This window comes from Entelurus aequoreus, linkage group LG04, assembly GCF_033978785.1.
Source record: "Entelurus aequoreus isolate RoL-2023_Sb linkage group LG04, RoL_Eaeq_v1.1, whole genome shotgun sequence".
In the NCBI taxonomy this organism is placed as follows: Eukaryota; Metazoa; Chordata; class Actinopteri; order Syngnathiformes; family Syngnathidae; genus Entelurus; species Entelurus aequoreus.
The window spans coordinates 34,564,136-34,588,395 of record NC_084734.1 but is presented as its reverse complement, the minus strand read 5'-3'; the positions used below and the strand labels follow the sequence as shown (position 1 = coordinate 34,588,395).

Sequence of the window (24,260 nt, the reverse complement as noted above, 5' to 3'; positions counted from 1 at the left end):
TTAAGTTAACATAATTTGCGATTACATGGAGTACATATATTTTATTTCTTCCAAAATAGAAAGAAAGAATACATTTAGTAAGAAAAGTTACAGAACTTTGATACATATTATTTCCAGGCTTTCGAGGGCCAAATATAATGAAGTGGCGGCCCGCCGGCCTTGAGTTTGACACCTGTGGTATGGATCATTCCCGAAAAAAAAAAAAAAAAATATGTAGATGTATTAATAGTATAGTATCTATAGGACATATAACAATATCTCCGATATGAAAAAACAAACCATTTTTAAAAAACGCCAGCAGACACCACAACGGATTAGTTGAAATTGTTTTAATCAGCTCCTCAAGTTCTACATGTTTTTTCACCATGCTTTCTGTAACCAACCGGACCAAACTCACACGCATTACAAACATAGCGGCTAAAATCATCGGCCTGCCCACACCCAACATTTCAGACTTAAACCACAGGTCCATCACTCGACTGGCAAAAACAATAGTCCAGGATATCACTCACCCACTACCATCAGGGCGCAGGTACAGAACTATCAAATTCCAGAGGGCCCGCCTCTGTGTGTTGGTCATGCTGGATGTCTTTTTGTTATTTTTTGTGATGTGTAATGTCTATTGTTCAAATGTACGGCGGTGACAATGAATTTCCCCAAGGGGACCAATAAATTTAAATCTAATCTTAGTCATCCAGCAGGTATAAAAATATACTGCTGAGTAGACGACATGTCTAATATTTCTATTTCTGACAATCCAAATATGTTGACATGCACACGCACAGAGGATTTTTTGTCCATTGTTAGTTTTTGCAGCACAATCCCGTGCTTTCTCCCAGCATTTAGTGCCTAAATGTGCCAGTTTGTACATTTCAAATGTGCTAAATATGTATAGACGCAAAACAGTTTCAGGTTTGGCAAATCATACAGCGAGCAATAGATTATCATATTTGCATCTCCTCCTCCCAGTATCTTCTCAGCTATGCACATGTTTTGATATACAAATATAGATCCGGCCCCTACTGTATTATGACAAGCAACGACTCAAGCCCTGTGATTATCTTCTATCTCTTTCATTCAGTGGAAGTATTGATTCCTGGGTAAATCATTGCAGACGTGAACTTGTGCAACATTTTGATGGGAAATCAGCGCTAGTGCAGGACAAGAGGGCAATCTGAACTATGTGAGCATCAAGTCAAAGTGCAGATGTTTCTGCAAATTTTGCGAAATCACAAAAGCTGCTTGTTGACTGACTTTCTTTTGATGTTGTATGGTCGAATAGGCAGATTAGAATCTGGAAGGTCAAGCACAATACGGTTTTGGACACAAGCTGTTTTGACACAAATATAAAAGGGAGTTTAATTAATCTGTTAAAGGTTAAAACTGTAGTAAAAAATAAGAATAGAACAAAAAGACAAGGCAGACTTGCTGAATCATGCTCATATTTTCCATTGCCATACAACTTAGTGTACTTTTACTCTTTAATGATGAGAGGGAGGCTTGTTGCATCATGCTTTTGAATATTCTTTACTGTACGCGTGTTTAAAAAAAGTTAACTGAATGAAAAAAAGCAATGAAATATGTACTCACCCTTTGATGATGGAGGTTTGCTGCATCTATACATAATTATATATATGTAAGTATGCAATTATATAATATTGTAATGCATAAAAAAAATGTGCACTCACCCGTGCAGACGGAGATTACATGGTGTGCCGGGGAGGTGAGTCTTTTCACATCAACACTAACAACTCATTTACATCTTTCATTATCATCACTGCGTTAGTCCTGTTGTACTGAGCAGCTAGGACAAAGCTATGTCTGTTTCTATGGTTTTAATCACACTTTATCTCTTTGCCATAAAAAGGTGCACTTCTGTGGCGGCATACAAAAATAACAAAAACCACAAAGAAAAAAAAAAAGGACAGAGTACGTTTAGAAACTTTTATTAGCTTTGAAACATTCAAAGACAAAAGATTGTGATCGTTGAACTTGACAAATGTCAAATGTCAAATTTTGTTTACAATATGATGGCACAGCACACAGGAAATGATATATACAATGGACACAATATTAGGTACACTTGCACAATGTAATGTGACTCAATACAAAATAGACCCCCACCATGTAGCCCACTGGACAGAGACTTCGAACTAGCAAGTGGATGAAAGCACAATTGGATGTGTCGTTGCTCCCTCTAGTGGTGAGGAACTGTTTCATATACTTGGCTTCAAATATTAGGAACTGTTCTACACCCACAATAATATAATTTACAGTATATGTTTAAAGGCAGGTGCGTACATAATGTGGGTCAAAAACGACAGTTTCAGTAAGGTGAAAAGCAAACATGATAAAACGTAAACCCTCATTTTTTGGTCAGAAAGTCATTTTTTTTTTTTTTTGTCAGACAAGGCCAAATGTCCCACGTTTGGCAACACGCTGGCATACACAGCAAGAGGACACATGAGGAGGTTGTTGTGTTGTCACCTAGGACTCAGAATCCTGTATTCCAAAAAACAAAAGAAGACACTCCTTATCAATTTGTACATCATATGATGGCTACGCTGGCTCCACTGCTGCATTTTATACCAGGAGAGAGTGGATTTGATACTCTCATGTTTTGTTGTACGTTACATGACACTTGAATGTCACCAATGCACGCTAAAACTATAATAATACCACATATTGGTCCTGCTTTTTAAAACGCAAGGAAGCAGACTAGGTAACCCTAACATTCAATTAAATGTACACATTAATGATAATAAACAAGTTATAATTAGAAAAGTATATGATAGTATGTATCCCTATTATACTTTTTACAACGGGGATTGTTCCATATTTATAAGAAAGCTACCTAAAAAATGTGAGGAAAAAAAAAGTGGGTGTGTAAAATAGCAAAGTTGCATAAAGGGAAATAAACACAATGACCCAGGTACCATTTGCGGCCCGCAGCTAATTTTTTAACGACCCACGACACATTATAAAAATACTATTAAAAAACTGATGAAAAGAAAACACAACAAGTAGAATTAAAAGAGCAAACAGGTGTAATGTTTTTTTTCCTTTGAAGCTGTCTGCTCAAAAGATAATAATGAATCAAAACCAATGTTGTTATTAATTATTGACCTATTTCAAGCTCCAATTATTGCACTTTGAAATATTTTTTAGGAAAATATTGAATTTTTGTTGTGTTTGCCATATAAAAAACTAAGTTTTTTATGACATAAAGGGCATAAAAAAATCTTTACAAAAAACAAACAAGACAAATTAAACTCAGGTGGATCTGAGGTTAATTTAGAGACTTAAATGTTGAAAGTAAAAAATAACAAAAAAGAATGACTTATTTTCAAACAATTTTATTTTTAAAATGTTTTGCTTAAAAACTTCCTGAAAAAATAATAATGAATTAAAATTAACAATATTATGAATTACTGACTTAGATAAGGCTCCAATTACTTCACATCAAATATTCCACACACAAACATTGCATATTTTGTAGTTTTGCCATTAAAACAGGATTTTCTTTGAGAAAAAGTGCTTGCTAAAACATTATACAATTTTTAAAGAAATGTTTTACTTCACATCGCCAGATAGACCTCAAGTTCATTAAGAGATTTAAGCATTGAATATTGAAATAACAATAATAATACATATGGGTTATTTTTTTACATTTTAATGACTGAGACCCTTCCGGATACCTGGGACCAAACTTGAGGGCCCTTAAGATTAAAAAAAAAAATCTATATATTGTATTGTATTGAAAATTAGAAATATCAAAATGGCCACCACATGCTTTAATTTTTCAGTGTGCGGTCCTCAGTGAAAAAATAAAGAAGTCTTGAAATATCTTAAGTTGCATGTTATGAGGCGATGTCATGTGTTAGTTTCACCTTGTAAATCTAATTGCTGGAATAAACCAAGCTTTCCACGATATTTTAATTTGTTGAGTTTCATCTGTACATGCAAATAGCAATAACCCAGTACAGTATATAATATACTGTAAGTAACCAAGGTTTAACATGACCACTAAATTATTCTCCTTAAAAGAGGTGATGTAATGGACAGGTCATGAGGTATTAAAGCTGTGTAACATGCAGAATAAATGTAGTGGTACTTACTTTGACAGATGGTCCAGGAGGTATGCCCAGGAATGCAAACACAGTGTTGTTCTCTTTAGACTGGAAGAAATCTTCATAGTCCTGTGAGGAATGCGGAATAAATGCTGAATAAAATCAGTATGTCCTTGATGAACAATATATAAAAGTAGTGCTTCTGTTTTTACAGTAATATTAAATGTTGTTACGGGGAGTAATGATGGATTACTTCACCCAGTGAGAGTGAAGCCACATAATCTTCCACGGGCGGCCATGAAAACGGGATTACGACAGGATTATGAGGTGGCGTGCATAAACTCTTGAATTGATCAAACTCACCAGCCCGCTAGGCAAAAGGTAGTTAAATGTAAATAACCAAAATAGACCTGACCTACTTTGTGCCATCACTGTCCTTCTGGAAGAATCAGCAACAATCATTAATTTGCATGAAGGCACAATGGGACCTATTATAATCACTTCGCATTTGTGTGGTCATCTTTTTTTTCGTATTGTGCATGTACTTAGTACAGTTTTAATCCATCCTATGTCACAAACCAGATGCAGATAAAAAAACAACTTTAAAACAAGAGAGACATAGAAAGAAAGATAAAAAGATGCAGCGATCATTACTAAATAAATGGGGTAACTACAAACTAATTAAAAACTAATCAATAAAGTGAGTTCAACATTTTTTTACAAATACGCATTTAAGCAAACCAATCAAAAAAAATGTATTTTAAAAAGCAAAACAAATAAATACCTATAATGACGATCACTCAAAATAATCATAGTTAAGCCTGTGTTAGTCTAAAAAAACAAAAATTGTAAAAAAAATTGTCATATATTGTACATATTATATAAAGATATAATATAATGTAATATATCTGTATATATTATATACTGTATATATAATATGTAAATATTACATATATGTTATATTTTATATTGCTACTATGGTACATTTTTAGTCTACTTTATACCGGCATTATCCTTTTCATCCTTACCCTTTCCATCCCTTGTAACTGAGCTACTGTGTGGAACAATTTTTCTTATGAATCAATAACGTTTGTCTAAATCTAAGTTAGTGGCCACCAGTCTATAGTGGCCACTTATTTTACATCCCGAAATAGATTTGCTTTTAACTCTGTATATCCATCCATCCATTGTCTACCGCTTGTCCCTCTCGGGGTTGCGGGGGATGCTGGAGCCTATCTCAGCTGCATTCGGGCGGAAGGCAGGGAGACCCTGGACAAGTCGCCACCTCATCGCAGGGCCAACACAGATAGACAGACAACATTCACACTCACATTCACACACTAGGGCCAATTTAGTGTTGCCAATCAACCTATTCTTAGGTGCATGTCTTTGGAGGTGGGAGGAAGCCGGAGTACTCGGAAGGAACCCACGCAGTCACGGGGAGAACATGCAAAATCCACACAGAAAGACCCCGGGATTGAACCCAGGACCTTCGTTTTGTCAGGCACATGCACTAACACCTGTGCCACCGTATAGCGGCCACTAATATTAAAATGTGCTGCAAGGATGCATGATGTTGGAAGATTGAGTCTTACCCCTAATTTCCACGAGGTGCGTTTGTGTAGCAGAGCAGCTCAAACTCCGCCAGACAAAACAAAAGAAGTGACATCACCGACAAGTCCATGCGGTAAAATGTGTATGTCCTTTGATGCTTCAATAACGAACAGCTGCTTTCACCAACACAGGAACTCTTTATTTACTGTGTAACTCAGCAAAATACTCATACTTACTTGTATCTCTGCTATGTACTACTGTCTCTACATTTGGGTTCAGGCTACCGCTAAGACTTCTGGGTAATGTAGTTACTCTACATATACCAACAGTATGTGGGATAAATTCAACATAAAACAGGGAGAAGATCCAACTGTAGTAAAAAGTTGGGCTTGCTTAGAGTTGGGGTTTTTCTTCCTGATTTTTGTCCTTTTAACAGGGGTACCGTAATTTCTGGACTACAGAGCGCTTTTAAATATCAGCTGCACCCACTTAATTTTGGGACAAATCTTATTTTGTACATACAGGACTGTCTCAGAAAATTAGAATATTAATTTGTGATAAAGTTCTTTATATTCTGTAATGCAATTAAAAAAACGAAAATGTCATACATTCTGGATGCATTACACATCAACTGAAATATTGCAAGCCTTTTATTATTTCAATATTGCTGATTATGGCATACAGCTTAAGAGAACTCAAAAATTACATCTCAAAAAATTTGAATATTTCCTCAGACCAAGTTAAAAAAAAAGATTTATATTAGCAAAACAAAATCAAACATTTCAAAATGTCAATTAATGCACTAAGTACTTGGTTGAGAATCCTTTTGCACGGATTACTGCATCAATGTGGCGTGGCATGGAGGCAATCAGCCTGTGGCATTGCTGAGGTGTTATGGATGCCCAGGATGCTTCAATAGCGGCCTTTAGCTCATTTGCATTATTGGGTCTGGTGTCTTTCAGCTTCTTCTTCACAATACCCCACAAATTCTCTATAGGGTTCAGGTCAGGGGAGTTGGCAGGCCAATCGAGGTCAGTAATGCCATGGTCAGTACACCAGTTACTAGTGGTTTTGGCACTGTGGGCAGGTGCCAGATCATGCTGGAAAATGAAATCATCATCTCCGTAGAGCTTTTCAACAGATGAAGCATGTAGTGCTCTAAAATCTCTTGGTACACAGCTGCATTGACTCTGGACTTCATGAAACACAGTGGACCAACACCAGCAGCTAACATGGCTCCCCAAACCATTGCTGACTGTGGGAACTTCACACTGGATTTCAAGCAACTTGGATTTTTCTCCTCTCCAGCCTTCCTCCAGACTCTAGCGCCTTGACTTCCAAATGAAATACAAAACTTGCTTTCGTCTGAAAACAGGACTCTGGACCACTCTGCGACTGTCCAGTGCTTCTTTTCTATAGCCCAAGTCAGACGCTTCTAGAGATTTTAGAGCACTACATGCTTCCATCTGTTGAAAAGCTCTACGGAGATGATGATTTCATTTTCCAGCATGATCTGGCACCTGCCCACAGTGCCAAAACCACTAGTAACTGGTGTACTGACCATGGCATTACTGTCCTCGATTGGCCTGCCAACTCCCCTGACCTGAACCCTATAGAGAATTTGTGGGGTATTGTGAAGAAGAAGCTGAAAGACACCAGACCCAATAATGCAAATGAGCTAAAGGCCGCTATTGAAGCATCCTGGGCATCCATAACACCTCAGCAATGCCACAGGCTGATGCCTCCATGCCACGCCGCATTGATGCAGTAATCCGTGCAAAAGGATTCCCAACCAAGTACTGAGTGCATTAATTGACATTTTCAAATGTTTGATTTTGTTTTGCTAATATAAATCTTTTTTTTTTAACTTGGTCTGAGGAAATATTCAAATTTTTTGAGATGTAATTTTTGAGTTCTCTTAAGCTGTATGCCATAATCAGCAATATTAAAATAATAAAAGGCTTGCAATATTTCAGTTGATGTGTAATGAATCCAGAATGTATGACATTTTTGTTTTTTTAATTACATTACAGAAAATAAATAACTTTATCCCAATATTCTAATTTTCTGAGACAGTCCTGTATATAGGCCGTGCATGTCTACTGGTCGGTAGGTGTACACATTGAAACATGAAATATTTACGTATTCGGGTCATCGAATTTGGTGTCAGATTTGAGGGGACAACGGGCTTCTTCATCCAGACTCGTTTTCACTTTCACTTTTGCCTCGAGGCGCGTTGCCTCTGGGCTTGTTTTTTTTGATTGATTGAGACTTGTAATAGTAGATTGCACAGTACAGTACATATTCCGTACAATTGACCACTAAATGGTAACACCCGAATAAGTTTTTCAACTTGTTTAAGTCGGGGTCCACGTTAATCAATTCATGGTATAATAAATATATACTATCAGCATAATACAGTCATCACACAAGTTAATCATCAGAGTATATACATTGAATTATTTACATTATTTACAATCCGGGGGATAGGATGTGAAGGGGGTTGGGGCGGGGGGGTTAGGTTTGGTTGATATCAGCACTTCAGTCATCAACAATGATATCATCTGAGAAATTGACATTGAAACAGTGTAGGTCTGACTTCGTAGGATATGTACAGCGAGCAGTGAACATAGTGAGCTCAGAAAGCATAAGAACAAGTATATACATTTAATTATTTACATTTGATTATTTACAATCAGGGGAGACGGGATGTGGTGGGGGGAGGGTGTTAGTCTAGGGCAGGGTTCACCAACGCGGTGCCCGCGGGCACCAGGTCGCCCGTAAGGACCAGACGAGTCGCCCGCGGGCCTGTTCTAAAAAAAAAAAAAATAAAAAAAAAATTAAAAAAAAAAAAAATTAAAAAAAAATAAATTAAATCTACATAGAAAAAACACAAGATACACTTTCAATCAGTGCATCAACCCAAACAACCTCCCCCATGCACACTCATCCACACCCACTCACACAAAAGGGGTTATTTCTTTCTGCTACCAATATTCTGGTTCCCACAACATAGACAACACATCTGCAAGGGACACAGTCCCTGAAGCACACATGATTGTATAGGCTGCTGGTCCACTAACATGTTCATTAATTAGTATTTTTTATGTAATTATTTTTATATTGTTTTACTTTCTTTTTTATCCAAGAAAATGTTTTTTATTTATTTATCTTATTTTATTTATTTTTTTAAAAAAGGGCCTTATCTTCAACAGACCAGGTTGTCAATGAAATTAGATTTGTTTAAAGGGTTTTTTAAACCAGGCCCAGTCCAGATAATGTCCAAGTCGGACTCAGCAACACACACCTTCATTTATGTACACAGAAAAAAATTAGGGAACACAACAGATTGCATATAATTTATAAACAAAATTACATTTTCAAAATAAGCCTTTATGTACAGTCCAGATTATGTCCAGGTCACTCAAATTAGGGAACACAACAACAGATATCATATAATCTATAAACATAATTATACTTTCAAAATAAGCCTTTGAGGACTTCTCATCTTTTTTTAAATGTTTTTTGGCATCATTATCGTTTTCAACCATGTAACTTTCTAAAGTTAGAAAATACTGAATAAATGTTTTAAAGAAAGTAATACTAAGTGAATATCTGTTTTTGGCCTTAAAAATAAACATTTTACCGAGTACTATAATTAAATTGACTAAATCATGATTGTCAATGAACTCTCCTAAAATAACAGAAACCACATTAAGCTTCATAAACAAACCAATCCTTAAACACATTTTTTCAACTTCCACCCAAAACAAAGACACAATATGACAATACCAAAACAAATGCAGGGTGGATTCAGGCTCCTGACAACAAAATCGGCAATCATCTGACTCTGTCATATTCCATAATTTTAACATTTTCCCTGTGGGTAAGAAGTTATAAATAATTTTAATTTGAAAATAACGATTTTGCACATCGATAGTGGTTTTATAGATTAGTTTGAATATGGCATCCCATGGCAACGGGCAGTCAAAAAAGTCCTCCCATTTTCCATTTGTGTTGTATGAGGCAGCCTTCAAAGATTTCTTTATTAAATAAAAATTATATATTTTTCCATTTATTTTAGTTCCTTTTTGCCAACTAGAATTTCTTATTAGAGGTTTACAAACTAATAATTTAGTAGTTCCATAATTAATTATTTGTTTCCATCTTTTCCCAATTACTCCAGTTAGTTGATAAAATGAAAAGCTTGAGCAAGCATCACCATACATAGCTCTAAATTCATCATACTTCATAATTTTACCATTCTCATTGATAATATCATTGACAAAAATGATTCCTCTTTCAAACATATTTTTCCAAAAGAAAGGCTTTCCATCTATTACAATATTAGAGTTCATCCATATTAACTGCTGCAAAATATCGTCTCTTTTTTCTGGCACATAAAATTGAAAACACCACTATGAGTGGATTGTTTCCTTTATGAACCCCGCCATGTTTCCCAGCAGACTCTCTGGGAGGGGATCACTTGTAAAAAAGGATACAATTTATTTTGATACAGTACATGTTTTTTGTCCAACAGGACATTTGTGTACCACTCAATGTTTAAATACATCTTTGGAGCAATTGATGCTTTTAAAGACAGACACATTTTATTGAATAAACATTTGGGAGAAACATTTGTGTGTTTAAAAATTCAGTTTGTTAAATAACAGTGTTTTAAAATGCAGTGTAAAAAATCAGAGCAGGAAAAAAATCTCTCATCTGGTCCTTACGGGCGACCTGGTGCCCGCCGCGTTGGTGACCCCTGGCCTAGATCTTCCAGATTTTCTGGGACAACAACACCAAGTATGTTAACTGGTCCATCTGTCCACAAAACAGGCACTTTGCATTCCATTCGAAAGGACGTTCCCTTTAGATTTCCGATCCTTAACATTTTACATTTATCATAATTAAGCTTAAGGCCAGATTGCTGTGAAAATATGTCCAAAAGATTAAGAAGGTTCCGCAAACAATGAGGAAAAATCTTATCTTTGTGAATCAGCCTTTTCTGACATGAACTTCATCAAGAACAAACACAGAACACGCCTCACTGATGCACATCTGCAAGACTCACTCAGAGTTGCAGTGTCAAGTTACACACCAGAGTACAACACACTAGTTAACAGCATGCAATGCCAGGCTTCCCACTAACTGACAAAGAAACAGATAACAGATTTGGTGTCCAGTTCAAAGTGTGACATGATTTAAAAATTTGAGAGTTTACTTTTGTATTTTACATGAGTTATTATTTGTACAAACATGGTGCAAAGTAATTCATGATTTGTTAAAAAATGTTAGTGGCTAGCTAGTTAAAATGGGATATTGTGATTTCACAAGACTGTCTTAGAAGTGATCATTTGAAAATGTTCAATTTGAAAAATGTGCACTTAGAGAAAATATAAAAATAAAGTGTTGCATATTGATATTTATCTGTTTCTATATATATTTATTGTGAGAAATCATTAAGATGATCAGTGTTTCCACAAAGATAAATGTCATTAATTATTAATAATAACAGAGTTAAAGGTAATTTGAGCAAATTGGCTACTTCTGGCAATTTATTTAAGTGTGTATCTAACTGGTAGCCCTTCGCATTAATCAGTACCCAAGAAGTAGCCCTTGGTTTCAAAAAGGTTGGTGACCCCTGGTCTAGGGTTGTAGTTGCCTGGAGGTGTTCTTTTAGTGCGGTTTTGAAGGAGGGTAGAGGTGCACTTTCTTTTACACCTGTTGGGAGTGCATTCCATATTGATGTGGCATAGAAGGAGAATGAGTTAAAGGCCTACTGAAATGAGATTTTCTTATTCAAACAGGGATAGCAGGTCCATTCTATGTGTCATACTTGATCATTTCGCGATATTGCCATATTTTTGCTGAAAGGATTTAGTAGAGAACATTGACGATAAAGTTCGCAACTTTTGGTCGCTGATAAAAAAGCCTTGCCTGTACCAGAAGAGCTCTTTACATATTCACATTGTTTACAATCATGGCCACCAGCAGCGAGAGCGATTCGGACCGAGAAAGCGACGATTTCCCCATTAATTTGAGCGAGGATGAAAGATTTGTGGATGAGGAAAGTGAAAGTGAAGGACTAGAGGGCATTGGAAGCGATTCAGATAGGGACGATGCTGTGAGAGGCGGGTGGGACCTGATATTTAGCTGGGAATGACTAAAACAGTAAATAAACACAAGACATATATATACTCTATTAGCCACAACACAACCAGGCTTATATTTAATATGCCACAAATTAATCCCGCATAACAAACACCTTCCCCCTCCCGTCCATATAACCCGCCAATACAAATCAAACACCCGCACAACACACTCAATCCCACAGCCCAAAGTATCGTTCACCTCCCCAAAGTTCATACAGCACATATATTTCCCCAAAGTCCCCAAAGTTACGTACGTGACATGCACATAGCGGCACGCACGTACGGGCAAGTGATCAAATGTTTGGAAGCCGCAGCTACGTACTCACGGTACCGCGTCTGCTATCCAACTCAAAGTCCTCCTGGTAAGAGTATCTGTTGTCCCAGTTCTCCACAGCTTTCTAATCTGCTGTCTCCATTGTTCATTAAACAAATTGCAAAAGATTCACCAACACAGATGTCCAGAATACTGTGGAATTTTGCGATGAAAACAGACGACTTAATAGCTGGCCACAATGGTGTCCCAAAATGTCCGCTACAATCCGTGACGTCACGCGCAGATGTAATCATACAGAGACGTTTTCAGCAGGATATTTTGCGGGAAATTTAAAATTGCACTTTACTAATCTAACCCGGCCATGATGGCATGTGTTGCAATGTTAAGATTTCATCATTGATATATAAACTATCAGACTGCGTGGTCGGTAGTAGTGGGTTTTAGTAGGCCTTTAAGACCTTTGTTAGATCGGAGTCTGGGTTTAACATGGTTTGTGGTGCTCCCTCTGGTGTTGTGGTTATGGCGGTCATTTACGTTATGGAAGTAGTTTGACATGTACTTCGGTATCAGGGAGGTGTAGCGAATTTTATAGACTAGGCTCAGTGCAAGTTGTTTTACTGTGTGGTCTTCTTTGGCGCGACGGTCCGGCTTTGCGGCAGCCCGTTGGTGGTGGTGGATTTCCGTACTCTGCGGCGGACGTAGGTCTCATTTTTTGATAGTCAGGTTGATCGTTTTCGGTTTTGAGGCTGCGATGTGTTCATTTTGTGGTGTCATCGCCGTAATGAGGGTGATTGCATAATGAATGTTTGATTCAATGTGAAATATTTCATTGGTCAATAATGACCTGTTCGACAATTTCATTGGTCTTTTGTGACAAGGCTAAATTTATGGGGTGGAAGGGGTCAAGATCGAAATGGCTGTCAAAGTGTCACAACTTGTCGGATTATATTCTCAGCTATCTACTTTTCAGGTGAGCGGCATGATTTATGATCTACAATAAACTTACAGGAAGCAGGGAAACAGCAGACCACTCGATGATGTACACATAGGCACAACCAGAAGTAATCATGTCGCCACTATAAATAGTTTGTCTGCGTTAGCCCTTGTAATAACAATATCCCTAATACGTTGTTAATATTCATGTCACGAAAAGTAAATGGAGTATTGGTGCTTTTTGAATGGTTATTAATCTGATTTTATGGGTGGAATAATGGAGCTCCCATTGGCTCCGCTGTAAGCCAACTTTTATTTACGCTTATGTAATATTTAGAATAAAAGTTAAAGTTAAAGTACCACTGATAGTCACACACACACTAGGTGTGGTGAAATTACTCTCTGCGTTTGACCGATCCCCTTGTTCCACCCCCTGGGAGGTGAGGGAAGCAGTGAGCAGCAGTGAGCAGCAGCGGTGGCCGCGCTCGGGAATCATTTTGGTGAATTATGCCCCAATTCCAACCCTAGAATGCTTTTTTTTTTTTTTAATCCACCCGGCGTCATGATTGTGAACGATTTAAAAAAAACTGCAGTTCCCTTTTAAGTGGTCCCTACTAAAAGGTTTCACTATTGATTACCTAATTAAAAAACAAAACAAAAAAAACTAGTGAATAAATAAACAGTAGCATTTAAAAATATTTATTTACAAATTTCTTTCTTCTAATTTGATTTTTTTCATGGGCAATTAGATGCTAATTTCATGTAAATATCCTCAACAATCAAAACAAATGGATACACACGAGTTGCCCATAAACAATGTTCAAAAAAGGTTGTGAATGTTAAGGCACTGAATAGGCAAACATTATGAGATGCCAGCAGTCGTACCCCACAGTAGCGATCCTCATTGAAGATCTGTGGAGGCAGCGGGTTGCCCTTGTCTGGCTGTTTGTCCCGAGGGATGTGCTGGTACATCCAGAGTCTCTGTTCCTGCAGCATGGTGATGTCTACTTCCTGGAAAAGGATTCTATGTGACTCGAGGAAACCCACCACTGACTGCTGGTGTTTTTTTACCTGGAGAGAGAAAGGGTTATAAATATTGACCCAAAATAGGGCACTGCTTATGTCGCCAAAAAGTGCTCTTTTAAGTCGATATCAACATCCATCTATCCATCCATTTACTACCGTTTGTCCCTTTCAGGGTCACGGGGTGTGCTGGAGCCTATCTCAGCTGCATTTGGGCAGAAGGCGGGGTACACCCTGGACAAGTCGCCACCTCATCGCAGGGCCAACACAAATAGACAACATTCACACTCACATTCACACACTAGGGCCGTAAAGTTTGAAAATTAATTAAAGTTGTTCCGTCTATGTCGCCATAGGTGTAATACTATTGTCAACTTCCTCATTACCACTAAGCCATATTACATTACATCGCATCAAAAGGGGCCCACAGTAACTTACTGTTAAAGGGGAATTGCACTTTTTATGGAATTTTGCCTATCGTTTACAATCATTTTGAAAGACATGAGGGATGGATTTTAAAAAAAATGCATTCTAAATATCAAATACATTTGAACAAGCGCTTTTCGTGTATCCTCTCCAGATCCAGGTCCTAATGGCTGTCAAAGTGTCCCAACTTGTCCGATTACATCCCCAGCCAATAGCCGTCTACTCTTCAGGTAAGAGGCATGATTTATGATCCACAATAAACATGCAGGGAGCAAGGAGGCGAGGAAACAGCAGACCACTTGATGATGTAAACACAGGCACACCCGGAAGTGATCATCTCGCCGCTATAATAGTTTGTCTGCTTTAGCGCTTATAATAACAATATCACTCATACTTTGTTAATATTCAAGTCACGAAATGCATATGGAGTATTGTTGAAGCTTTTTGAATGGTTATTTATCAGATTTGATAGGTGGAATAATGGAGCTCCCATTTGCTACACTGTAAGACGACTTTTATTTACGTTTAGTTATTATTTAAAATGCATTTTAAAAAATCCATCCGTCGTCATGTCTTTAATAATGATTGTGAACGATAAGAAAAAAAATAAAAATAAGTGCAGTTCCACTTTAAGTGCAAAATAAGCTTTGTATGTTGTTAGTCACCGGAAGAAAGAGTTACACATGTATGAAAGCTTTATTGTCAAAGTCAAGACATATAAAGAAATTTGGAATTTCATCTTTTGTTAGATTAAGATCAAATAAAATAAATTACACTTAAAGAAAATACGTAAGCAACAATAAAGTAACAGAAACTTATTAGTTACAATAAAAAAAACACTTAAATATTTAAATAGAATTACAGTCTATTTAGTTCAGAACAAGTAGAGGACAGTAAATGTGACAAATAAATAGAATTACAAATAATTCAATAATGAAATAATGAAATATAACATTGAAAAGAATTGCCAAACAGTCTGCCTATTGTTTGACAATTTAGAAAAAGGAAATTATAACATTAAATTGAACTGAACAATAAATAACTTAATGAAAACAAAATACAATTATAATAAATGTTATTAAAACTCAACTTAGTCTTGGACAAGTAGGTGAAATATGCAAATACCGGTAATGTATTTACAAATAGACAATGAATAAGAAATTACTTACATTTAAATTGATTAATTCTATAGTATAGTTTAGTAATTGAGTTTCTTTAAAATGTTTTTTTTTTTTTTTAAATAACGAGGTGATTTTCTGGTATGCTTCTGGGCATGTGTGTACAGTATATTGGGGATGCCCATGGCAGCCACAATGGAGCTATTGTTTGCCTGTCAGAGAACGTTCAGTCCACTCACACACCCAAACAAGTCTGACCCTAAAGTGCCTGCACAATAGCAACACATTGCTGCCTCTTCCAGCCTAGTGAAAAACTGGGAAAACTTAATTAAAGCGGTTGCCATGTCATTGGATGGGTGTGTCACAGTCTTTGGGAGGCGTGCGAGTTTCAACACTTGTTCATGAAATATAAAAATAGTATCCCTCACTCTGCATGCACTACATACACGTCAATTGTTTGAGAGTATTATGTGAAATGAAGGGATTATCTTGGACTAATCCTTTCATTACAAAAAAAAGAACAGGGCTCCTGAGGACAAATAACGGATGCCAACTACACAAAAAAACAACAGCACATTTGAAACATATCACACTCAAAATTGATTTGGATCTTCCAAACATTCAGCTCAATTCAGTTTCAGTTTATTTCGAATATGCATACGATACAATGTAATGCATCAAACAATTCCAGTTGTTTCATTACAGCACGTCCAAAAAGGAGTAGAAAGAAGCAGAGCTTATTTAATCCTACCATAGCAATTGTATCCAATTTCCTTGTTCTCTGTAACAGAACAGTGAACAAATAAATAATATACCATAGTAAGCAAACAAATATTAAAATATAAATAATATGTGTCTCAATAAGAAAATATTTTTAAAAAAGGGGAAAAAAAGGGTTTAAGATGTTCATCATAATTATTATTCTGTGTACTTTGTGAACACTTGTAGTTTGAACAGTCTCTTAAACTGAATCATATTGGTTCTTTGTTTGATCCATTCCATAATGTAATTCCACATACTGATATACTAAGGGTTTTGAGTGTTGTACGAGCATACAAATGTTTTGAATTAGATTTTCCTCTAAGGTTATATTTCTCCTCTTTTGTTGAGAATAATTGTTGTATATTCTTGGGTAGCAGGTTATAGTTTGCTTTGTACATCAATTTAGCTGTTTGCAATTGCACCAAATCGTTGAATTTCAATAACTGTGATGTAATATTGTTGTACATTCTTGGGTAGCAGGTTATAGTTTGCTTTGTACATCATTTTAGCTGTTTGCAAATGCACCAAATCGTTGAATTTCAATAATTGGGATGTAATAAATAAAGGGTTTGTATGTTCTCTATATCCAACATTATGTATTATTCTAAGCAGTGGCGTGCAGTCACTAGAGGCAGGGGAGGCACGGCCTCACCTGCCATCATGGAAAGAAAAAAAAAGTAAAAAGAAAAAAAATAATAATTAAATTGTTATATGTATCCAGTGATTATACTAAAGTTATTTTCCATTTAACTTCAACAGTTTTAGATTATTTTTATTTTCACATTTGCCGTTCAAATACTGAGAAGAGACGGTGCGGTGATCAGCAGCCAGTTGAGGCACGTCACTGCATTGTGCCTCAACATGGATTGTGCGCAATGACTCAGCTAACTGCTGAGCTGCTGTGCAGTGAGACCGTATTGCTATATGAATTATATTATACATTTCCATAGTTTAGTTAGCTGAGGTATATAATGTACAGTGTATTTTGTCAACAACTGTATGTGTGTAACATATTTTTAGTGCTGAGCATTCATAAAACTGCTGCGAAGACACACTGTGTGAGGCTCGTCTCATAACCCCGCCTCCTGGTGCCAAGCATCTCCGCCGCAGAATGCACCGCCCGACGGGAGCGCCACACCAGCCAAACCCCACACCCAAACCCTCCACGTGCAAGACCGAATCCACCCAAAAAAAGTCACTTAACAAGGAGCCAAAAAGTGCAAAAACAACAATGCTCGCGCTGCAGGAGCCGCGAACGACCGCAGGGACACAACATTAGGTACACCTGCACTGCAGGTTCATAAGTTTGTAAATCTGACTGTGATGATGCAGTCGTGCCTCACCAGACATTAACCTCACCGCACGCCACTGATTCTAAGTGATCTTTTTTGTAACACAGTGAATGAAGCGCACATTTGTAATTGTTTCCCCATATTTCTGCACAATAACTCAGATATGGTAACACTCACTGGATAATAATAACTCACTGAATCGGTTCGCAGCTGAGTGTGAAGCGACTGGGATGAGAATCAGCACCTCCAAGTCCGAGTCCATGGTTCTCGGCCGGAAAAGGGTGGAGTGCCATCTCCGGGTTGCGGAGGAGACCCTGCCCCAAGTGGAGGAGTTCAAGTACCTCGGAGTCTTGTTCACGAGTGAGGGAAGAGTGGATCGTGAGATCGACAGGCGGATCGGTGCGGCGTCTTCAGTAATGCGGACGCTGTATCGGTCCGTTGTGGTGAAGAAGGAGCTGAGCCGGAAGGCAAAGCTCTCAATTTTCCGGTCGATCTACGTTCCCATCCTCACCTATGGTCATGAGCTTTGGGTTATGACCGAAAGGACAAGATCACGGGTACAAGCGGCCGAAATGAGTTTCCTCCGCCGGGTGGCGGGGCTCTCCCTTAGAGATAGGGTGAGAAGCTCTGCCATCCGGGGGGAGCTCAAAGTAAAGCCGCTGCTCCTCCACATCGAGAGGAGCCAGATGAAGTGGTTCGGGCATCTGGTCAGGATGCCACCCGAACGCCTCCCTAGGGAGGTGTTTAGGGCACGTCCGACCGGTAGGAGGCCACGGGGAAGACCCAGGACACGTTGGGAAGACTATGTCTCCCGGCTGGCCTGGGAACGCCTCGGGATACCCCGGGAGGAGCTGGACGAAGTGGCTGGGGAGAGGGAAGTCTGGGCTTCCCTGCTTAGGCTGCTGCCCCCGCGACCCGTCCTTGGATAAGCGGAAGAAGATGGATGGATGGATGGTAACACTGTCTCTTGTTTGCGTGTTGGCGTTTGGGCTTGCTGGCGGGCTGGCGCTGGCTGGTCTCTGTGATCCTGTTGGCGTGTCGTTGCCGGGCGCGTTTTTTTTTTGATCGCTTTGATCTGATTGGGTGGTGCTGGCTGTCTGGGGGTGTTGTGGCTGCTGTTTCTGATGCCGTTTGTTTGGGGTGTGGGCGCCCGTGGCTGCTGGGTCTGGTGCAGGGGGGTGGCTGATGTTGTGACTGGTGGCAGCGCGCGTGGTGGTTGTCGGGGCTGACAAACTGTGTTTATGTATGTGTGTGTATGTGTGTGTGTGTATGTATGTATGTATATATATGTGTATGTGTATGCATGTGTGTGTATGTGTACATGTGTATGTTTATGTGTATGTATATATATATGTATGTATATTTCTGGGGGTGCATTCTGGGCCTGCCTGTCGGGTGGGGGTCGGTGCCTCAGGCTACTGCATCCGGACTGCGTGTCTGGAGCTCCTGGGTCCCACCGTCCATCCCTTCCGGGTGGCCGTCTTGGTTGGGGCCTGCTGGGTCTGGTCCCTGCGTCTACTGTGGTAGCTTGGTGCTGCAGGGTATTCCGAGGTGCTGCGAGTCGGCCAGTTGTTGGGGTAGCGACCTTGTGTGTCAGCATGTCTGTGATCTTCTTTTAATTCTCTTTTTTTTTTATTTTTATAAATAGATTTAATTATGTATTTATTCTTTTAAAAAATATATATTTTATTAATATTATTATTATTATTATTATGTATTTATTTATTTTATTTATTTATTCCCCTACCTCAGGGGGGGACTCGGCTGGGCGGTTGCTGGTTGTTCCATCTCCACCGTTGGGGTCCCTGCGGGTGGGGTGGGTGGTTCCTGTGGCCCCGTGCTGGGTGGTCCTGTGGCGGCCGGCTTGGGTGGGGTGGCTGTGGGCTGGCCTTGCCGTGCTCTCCGGGGGTGGGGGGTGGGGCTCGTGGGGACCCTGTTGCCGGTGGGGCGGGGGCGGTCTTCCCGTCCGGTTGCGGGGGGTCTCCGGGCCCCTCGGGCGGGGCGTCCCGCCTTTCTGTCCGTGTGGGGTGTGGTCTCTCGCTGGCTTGGGGTCTGGCTGCCCCCTGCTTTTCTCGTGCCTTGTCCTCTGCCGGGTGCGTCTGTCTGCGGCCTGCTGCTGGCCCTTGTGGGCGGCGCGGTGGGCCAGGCTCTGGGGTTCCTGTCGCTGTCCGGCTTGGCTGCGTGGGGGCGGTGGCCTCTGGTTCCCTGGGCACAACACCTACTGTTTGTGGGATGGGCTCTCGGGAGGCTGGGGCCGTACTCTGGCTCCCGCACACACTGGGAGTCAAATGTATTGTACATGGAAATTCACATATACTCACACACATACATAGGTACCTACGCTCCCACATACATATACAAATAAATACAGTACATATTTACACACTCAAAGTTCGTACATCCACACGCACATTCATTACACAAACATACTGTATACACATACTGTACATATACATTCACTGTAAAAACATACATATACACATACTGTACATATACACTCACTGTACAAACACACACATACACATACTACACATATACATTCACTGTACAAACACACACATACATATACTGTACATATACATTCACTGTACAAACACACATATACACATACTGTATATATACATTCACTGTTCAAACACACATACTGTATACACATACTGTACATATACATTCGCTGTACACACATATACACATACTGTACATATACATTCACTGTACAAGCACACATATACACATACTGTACATATACAAGTACATATGCACACATCAATCAATCAATCAATCAATCAATGTTTATTTATATAGCCCTAAATCAAAAGTGTCTCAAATACACTCATGCACATAATCACGTTTCATCAAACATATATTAACGTTGTTGCCCTAGGGTAAACTGGGTATAACACATGGCACACTGACAAAGCTTAACCTATTGTTACTATAACAATCTACAAGGTTAATGTAGGTTGCTTCTCTTTTTTCCCCTCCATTTTTCTGCATTCTTTCGTATCTCAAGTTATCATTACGTATATGTACTGTTGCATTTGAACAATTGTATTGTTGATAATAAAGGTAAAGTATTGGTATTGTTTATTATCAATAGCACTATTTTTATTGGTAGTCATATTGCTCCATTTTTAGTGTAATAATGCTCATTGTCATTTCTGTATTTTTTATTTTCGCTAACTGCTTATTTGCTATTACTTTTACCATCATATTTGTACATGTCGTATTTGCTGATGTTGCTCTGTTGTTGTTGTTGTTGTTGTTGTTGTGTTTGCTGTTGTTTTTGTCTCTCTGTCTAATCCCCCTCTTGTCCCCAGAATTCCCCTCTCTGTCTTTCTTTTTCTCTCTTTCTATCCCCTCCTGCTCCGGCCCGGCTGCACCAAATGATAATATAAATACATTTAATAAAGTCAAAATACAAGTAAGGCAACAAGAGAAGTATCCTACACTTCTCTTTTGTAAAGTAAATCTGAACAGCCGATATGGGCATCTACATCTGCTATATGATTTGCCCGAGAAGCTGGGCAGGACATTAAAAAAAAAAAAGAAATAAGCAAAAAAAAAAAAAAGATGGTAACACTAGCGAGCAGTAGAGAATATGAAGTGATTTTTGGTCTAGAACATGTTTTGCTTTGTTCATTATAGACGTGTTTCTTGCACCTTTATGTTGTATATTTTTTACATGAGATTTACAATTCATTTTATCATCTATAACATTTCCAAATGTTCGCAAAAATGTTTATTTCATTTCATTTTCTTTTTGGAGGTTAATGGTTGAAGGGGTCGGTGATGACAATAAAGCAAACGTTTAACAATAATCATAGAACGAAAAATGGATTGTGGAGTAGCTCTGTCCAGGCTGCTCAGTAAAACATGGTTAAAGGGAAGTGTGTTTGATGTGCACTTGTCTTTTTTTGAACAGTAAAGTTTTTCTGTAAAAACGGTGTACTTATTGTTGCACTGTCCGATAACAAGCATGGCATAACCCAATTGGCGCTTAATCAATTGGGCACAGATGATTTCCGCCCCACTAATCTGCTTCTGTAAAAGCTCATTTTAGCTCTCTTTTTCCACTCCCACGTGTTTCTGAACCTTTTCTTACCCCAAACATATTCCTTTCCCAGCAGCTGAAAGCAGTCCCTCCTAACTCGATTGAAAGGCATTCAGAGACAAATGCAATCACAAGCTCAGCACTGGCATGACTGACCTAAATGAGAACTTATTCAGGCGTGCATGGCTGTACTGTCTGTGTGCTCCTCTCTTTCTGTCAAATAAGTGAATGTATGTGACTTAAAACCACTTCCTTTGTCAATGATCAAAGGCAACATTTGGCAAAAACCATTATATATAACTATTAATAATTCCGCATCAATGGCTTTACATGCATGCTGGATGAATTGATTTTTTGTAAGAAGAAAGCAATGAAGAGCATATTTATGTGTACGATATAACACGGTTCATATTAGACGTGAACATTTTTGCGCTTTATAGTCGCTGACAATAACTTTAACATCTTGAAACAAATTTGCGGTCCACATTCAAGACTTCCCATGAAAAAACAGCCAAATTAGTGGCAACACTCACCGCCACAGATCCACTTGACGAGGCGACGTAAACCTTGATGACCATTTTTAATTCCACATTACGGTCACAACATGGACAAAGTTAACCGACCGTGTCACATCAAAGCAGGGAAAACGGTGTGTTTTTTTAATGACAAAGTGTTAAAAGTAAGATTCGAGCCGAATATTTCAAACTAAGTGCGCTGCTGCCGACTCTCAGTACTGCGTCGTCCTCGCGTGAGCAACATTGAACACAACACTTCCGGTATGGATTTTAGAATTAAAACGACACATTGTCATCGTCCTCTTTTTTATACATTTACTCGTCGTGTATTTAAGATTTCTCCATATGTGTCCATTTAGAATTGTTAAGATTATGTTCATATGCAATATCGCTTGATTGATGCTATATCCTACTGAAATTCAATATCATACAATTGTGACCATCTTTACTTTGAAAGTTAAATTTTTTAAATAATCTTGCTGCTTTGAAGTAGCTTTATGTAAACCTTTCGATTGATTGATTGAGACTTGTATTAGTAGGTTGCACAGTTTTTATTTATTTTTTATTTAGCCTTTATTTAACCAGGTAATATCCCATTGAGATCAAAGATCTCTTTTCCAAGGGAGACCTGGCCAAGAGGGCAGCAGCAAGTATACATTAAAAAACAGTAAACAACACATAAAACATCACATTTACAACATTAAAACAGTGAAGTACATATTCCGTACAATTGACCACTAAATGGTAACACCCGAATAAGTTTTTCAACTTGTTTAAGTCGGGGTCCACTTAAATTGATTCATGATACAGATATTTACTATCAGATATATACTATCATCATAATACAGTCATCACACAAGATAATCACATTGAATTATTTACATTATTTACAATCCGGGGTGTAGGTTTGGTTGTTATCATCAGTCATCAACAATTGAGAACAGAGAAATGGATATTGGAACAGTGTAGGTCTGACTTGGTAGGATATGGACAGCAAGTAGTGCTGTAGTAATAAATCTCAGTTTGATGGTAAAAAAGGAAGTCCTTGGTTAGTTTAGGGGTGAAATGTAATCATCTTATGCATTAATGTGACTGTAATCAAGGCAAGTCAGTAGTTATAACTAATTATGTTTAATTTAAAAAAATGTCTAAAAAGTAATGTCTTGTTGGCATGGAGCACCGCCAATAGCGATGCAGCCTGTCAGACATGTCTTGATGGGGCTCCAGCCAATCAGAGTTAAAGTTAAAGTTAAAAGAATGCCAAGACTGCGTTCATAAAAATGCCTTTTTATACAGTATGTGATTCGAATCCCGTGTAAGGACAAACTTATGAGTTACTACATAAACATGTATTATTTTGACTGTATGAGTTGTTGTTTATGTGTATGTTTATGCAATCTTAATTCAATCTATATATCATCAGAACACATTAAAATGTCAGTGCCCAGAATAAACATCCATCCCTCCATTTTCTACCGCTTATTCCCTTCGGGGTCGCAGGGGGCGCTGGAGCCTATCTCAGCTACAATCGGGCAGAAGGCGGGGTACACCCTGGACAAGTCGCCACCTCTTCGCAGGGCCAACACAGATAGACAGACAACATTCAAAACATGTATATAATAAATCATATTTATTGACATCTGGTCATTTCAAGGGGAAATGCACTTTTTTAAATTTGCCTATAATTCACAATCCCTATGTAAGAAAAGTATTTTTTATTTTCAATGCATTCTAATTTGTAATGTATGCCAAGTACAAAGTGACTAACACTGCAGCTAATGGGAGTCATCTATTGCGGCCATAAAGCTGTCTAAAAACCTTTAAAAAATCGCCAACATTTACATGTTGTGACCTGCATTGTGGCGCCGTGATCACAGAGAGTAACTAGTTTATGCAGCTATTGACATACGGCCGGAGAGCTGCTGCATCGCCTTTGAGTTGGTGAAAGTTAATTGTTGATGATAAATAATGCCTCTCACTTGTTTAGTAGAAGGTTGTTGCCATAAACTGAGAAGTAGGTCAACTTTGACATTCAACCTAAACCCAGCGATGGCAAAAAAGACAAGAAGAATTATGATGCATTC

At 38.5% G+C, this 24,260-nt stretch overlaps 1 protein-coding gene across 1 annotated transcript; it reads right to left on the bottom strand.

Moving 5' to 3' along the window:
- Positions 1 to 1,928: 1,928 nt before the first annotated feature.
- Positions 1,929 to 22,453, bottom strand: LOC133648511 (SH3 domain-binding glutamic acid-rich-like protein 2). Its single transcript, XM_062044675.1, has 4 exons — positions 22,195 to 22,453; positions 13,872 to 14,057; positions 4,119 to 4,199; positions 1,929 to 2,502 (listed from the first exon to the last, which is right to left on the bottom strand). The coding sequence occupies exons 1-4, from the start codon at positions 22,237 to 22,239 to the stop codon at positions 2,488 to 2,490; spliced, it is 327 nt and encodes a 108-aa protein (XP_061900659.1). The 5' UTR covers positions 22,240 to 22,453; the 3' UTR covers positions 1,929 to 2,487.
- Positions 22,454 to 24,260: the final 1,807 nt, after the last annotated feature.

What these genes read in the sequence shown, in the direction of transcription:
- LOC133648511 (XM_062044675.1), bottom strand. Translation starts at nt 22,239, where the DNA reads ATGGTCATCAAGGTTTACGTCGCCTCGTCAAGTGGATCTGTGGCG. An exon ending in CGTCAAGTGGATCTGTGGCG is followed by an intron (nt 14,058 to 22,194) that starts GTGAGTGTTGCC and finishes TTCTCTCTCCAG; the next exon opens with GTAAAAAAACACCAGCAGTC. An exon ending in ATGAGGATCGCTACTGTGGG is followed by an intron (nt 4,200 to 13,871) that starts GTACGACTGCTG and finishes CATTCCTCACAG; the next exon opens with GACTATGAAGATTTCTTCCA.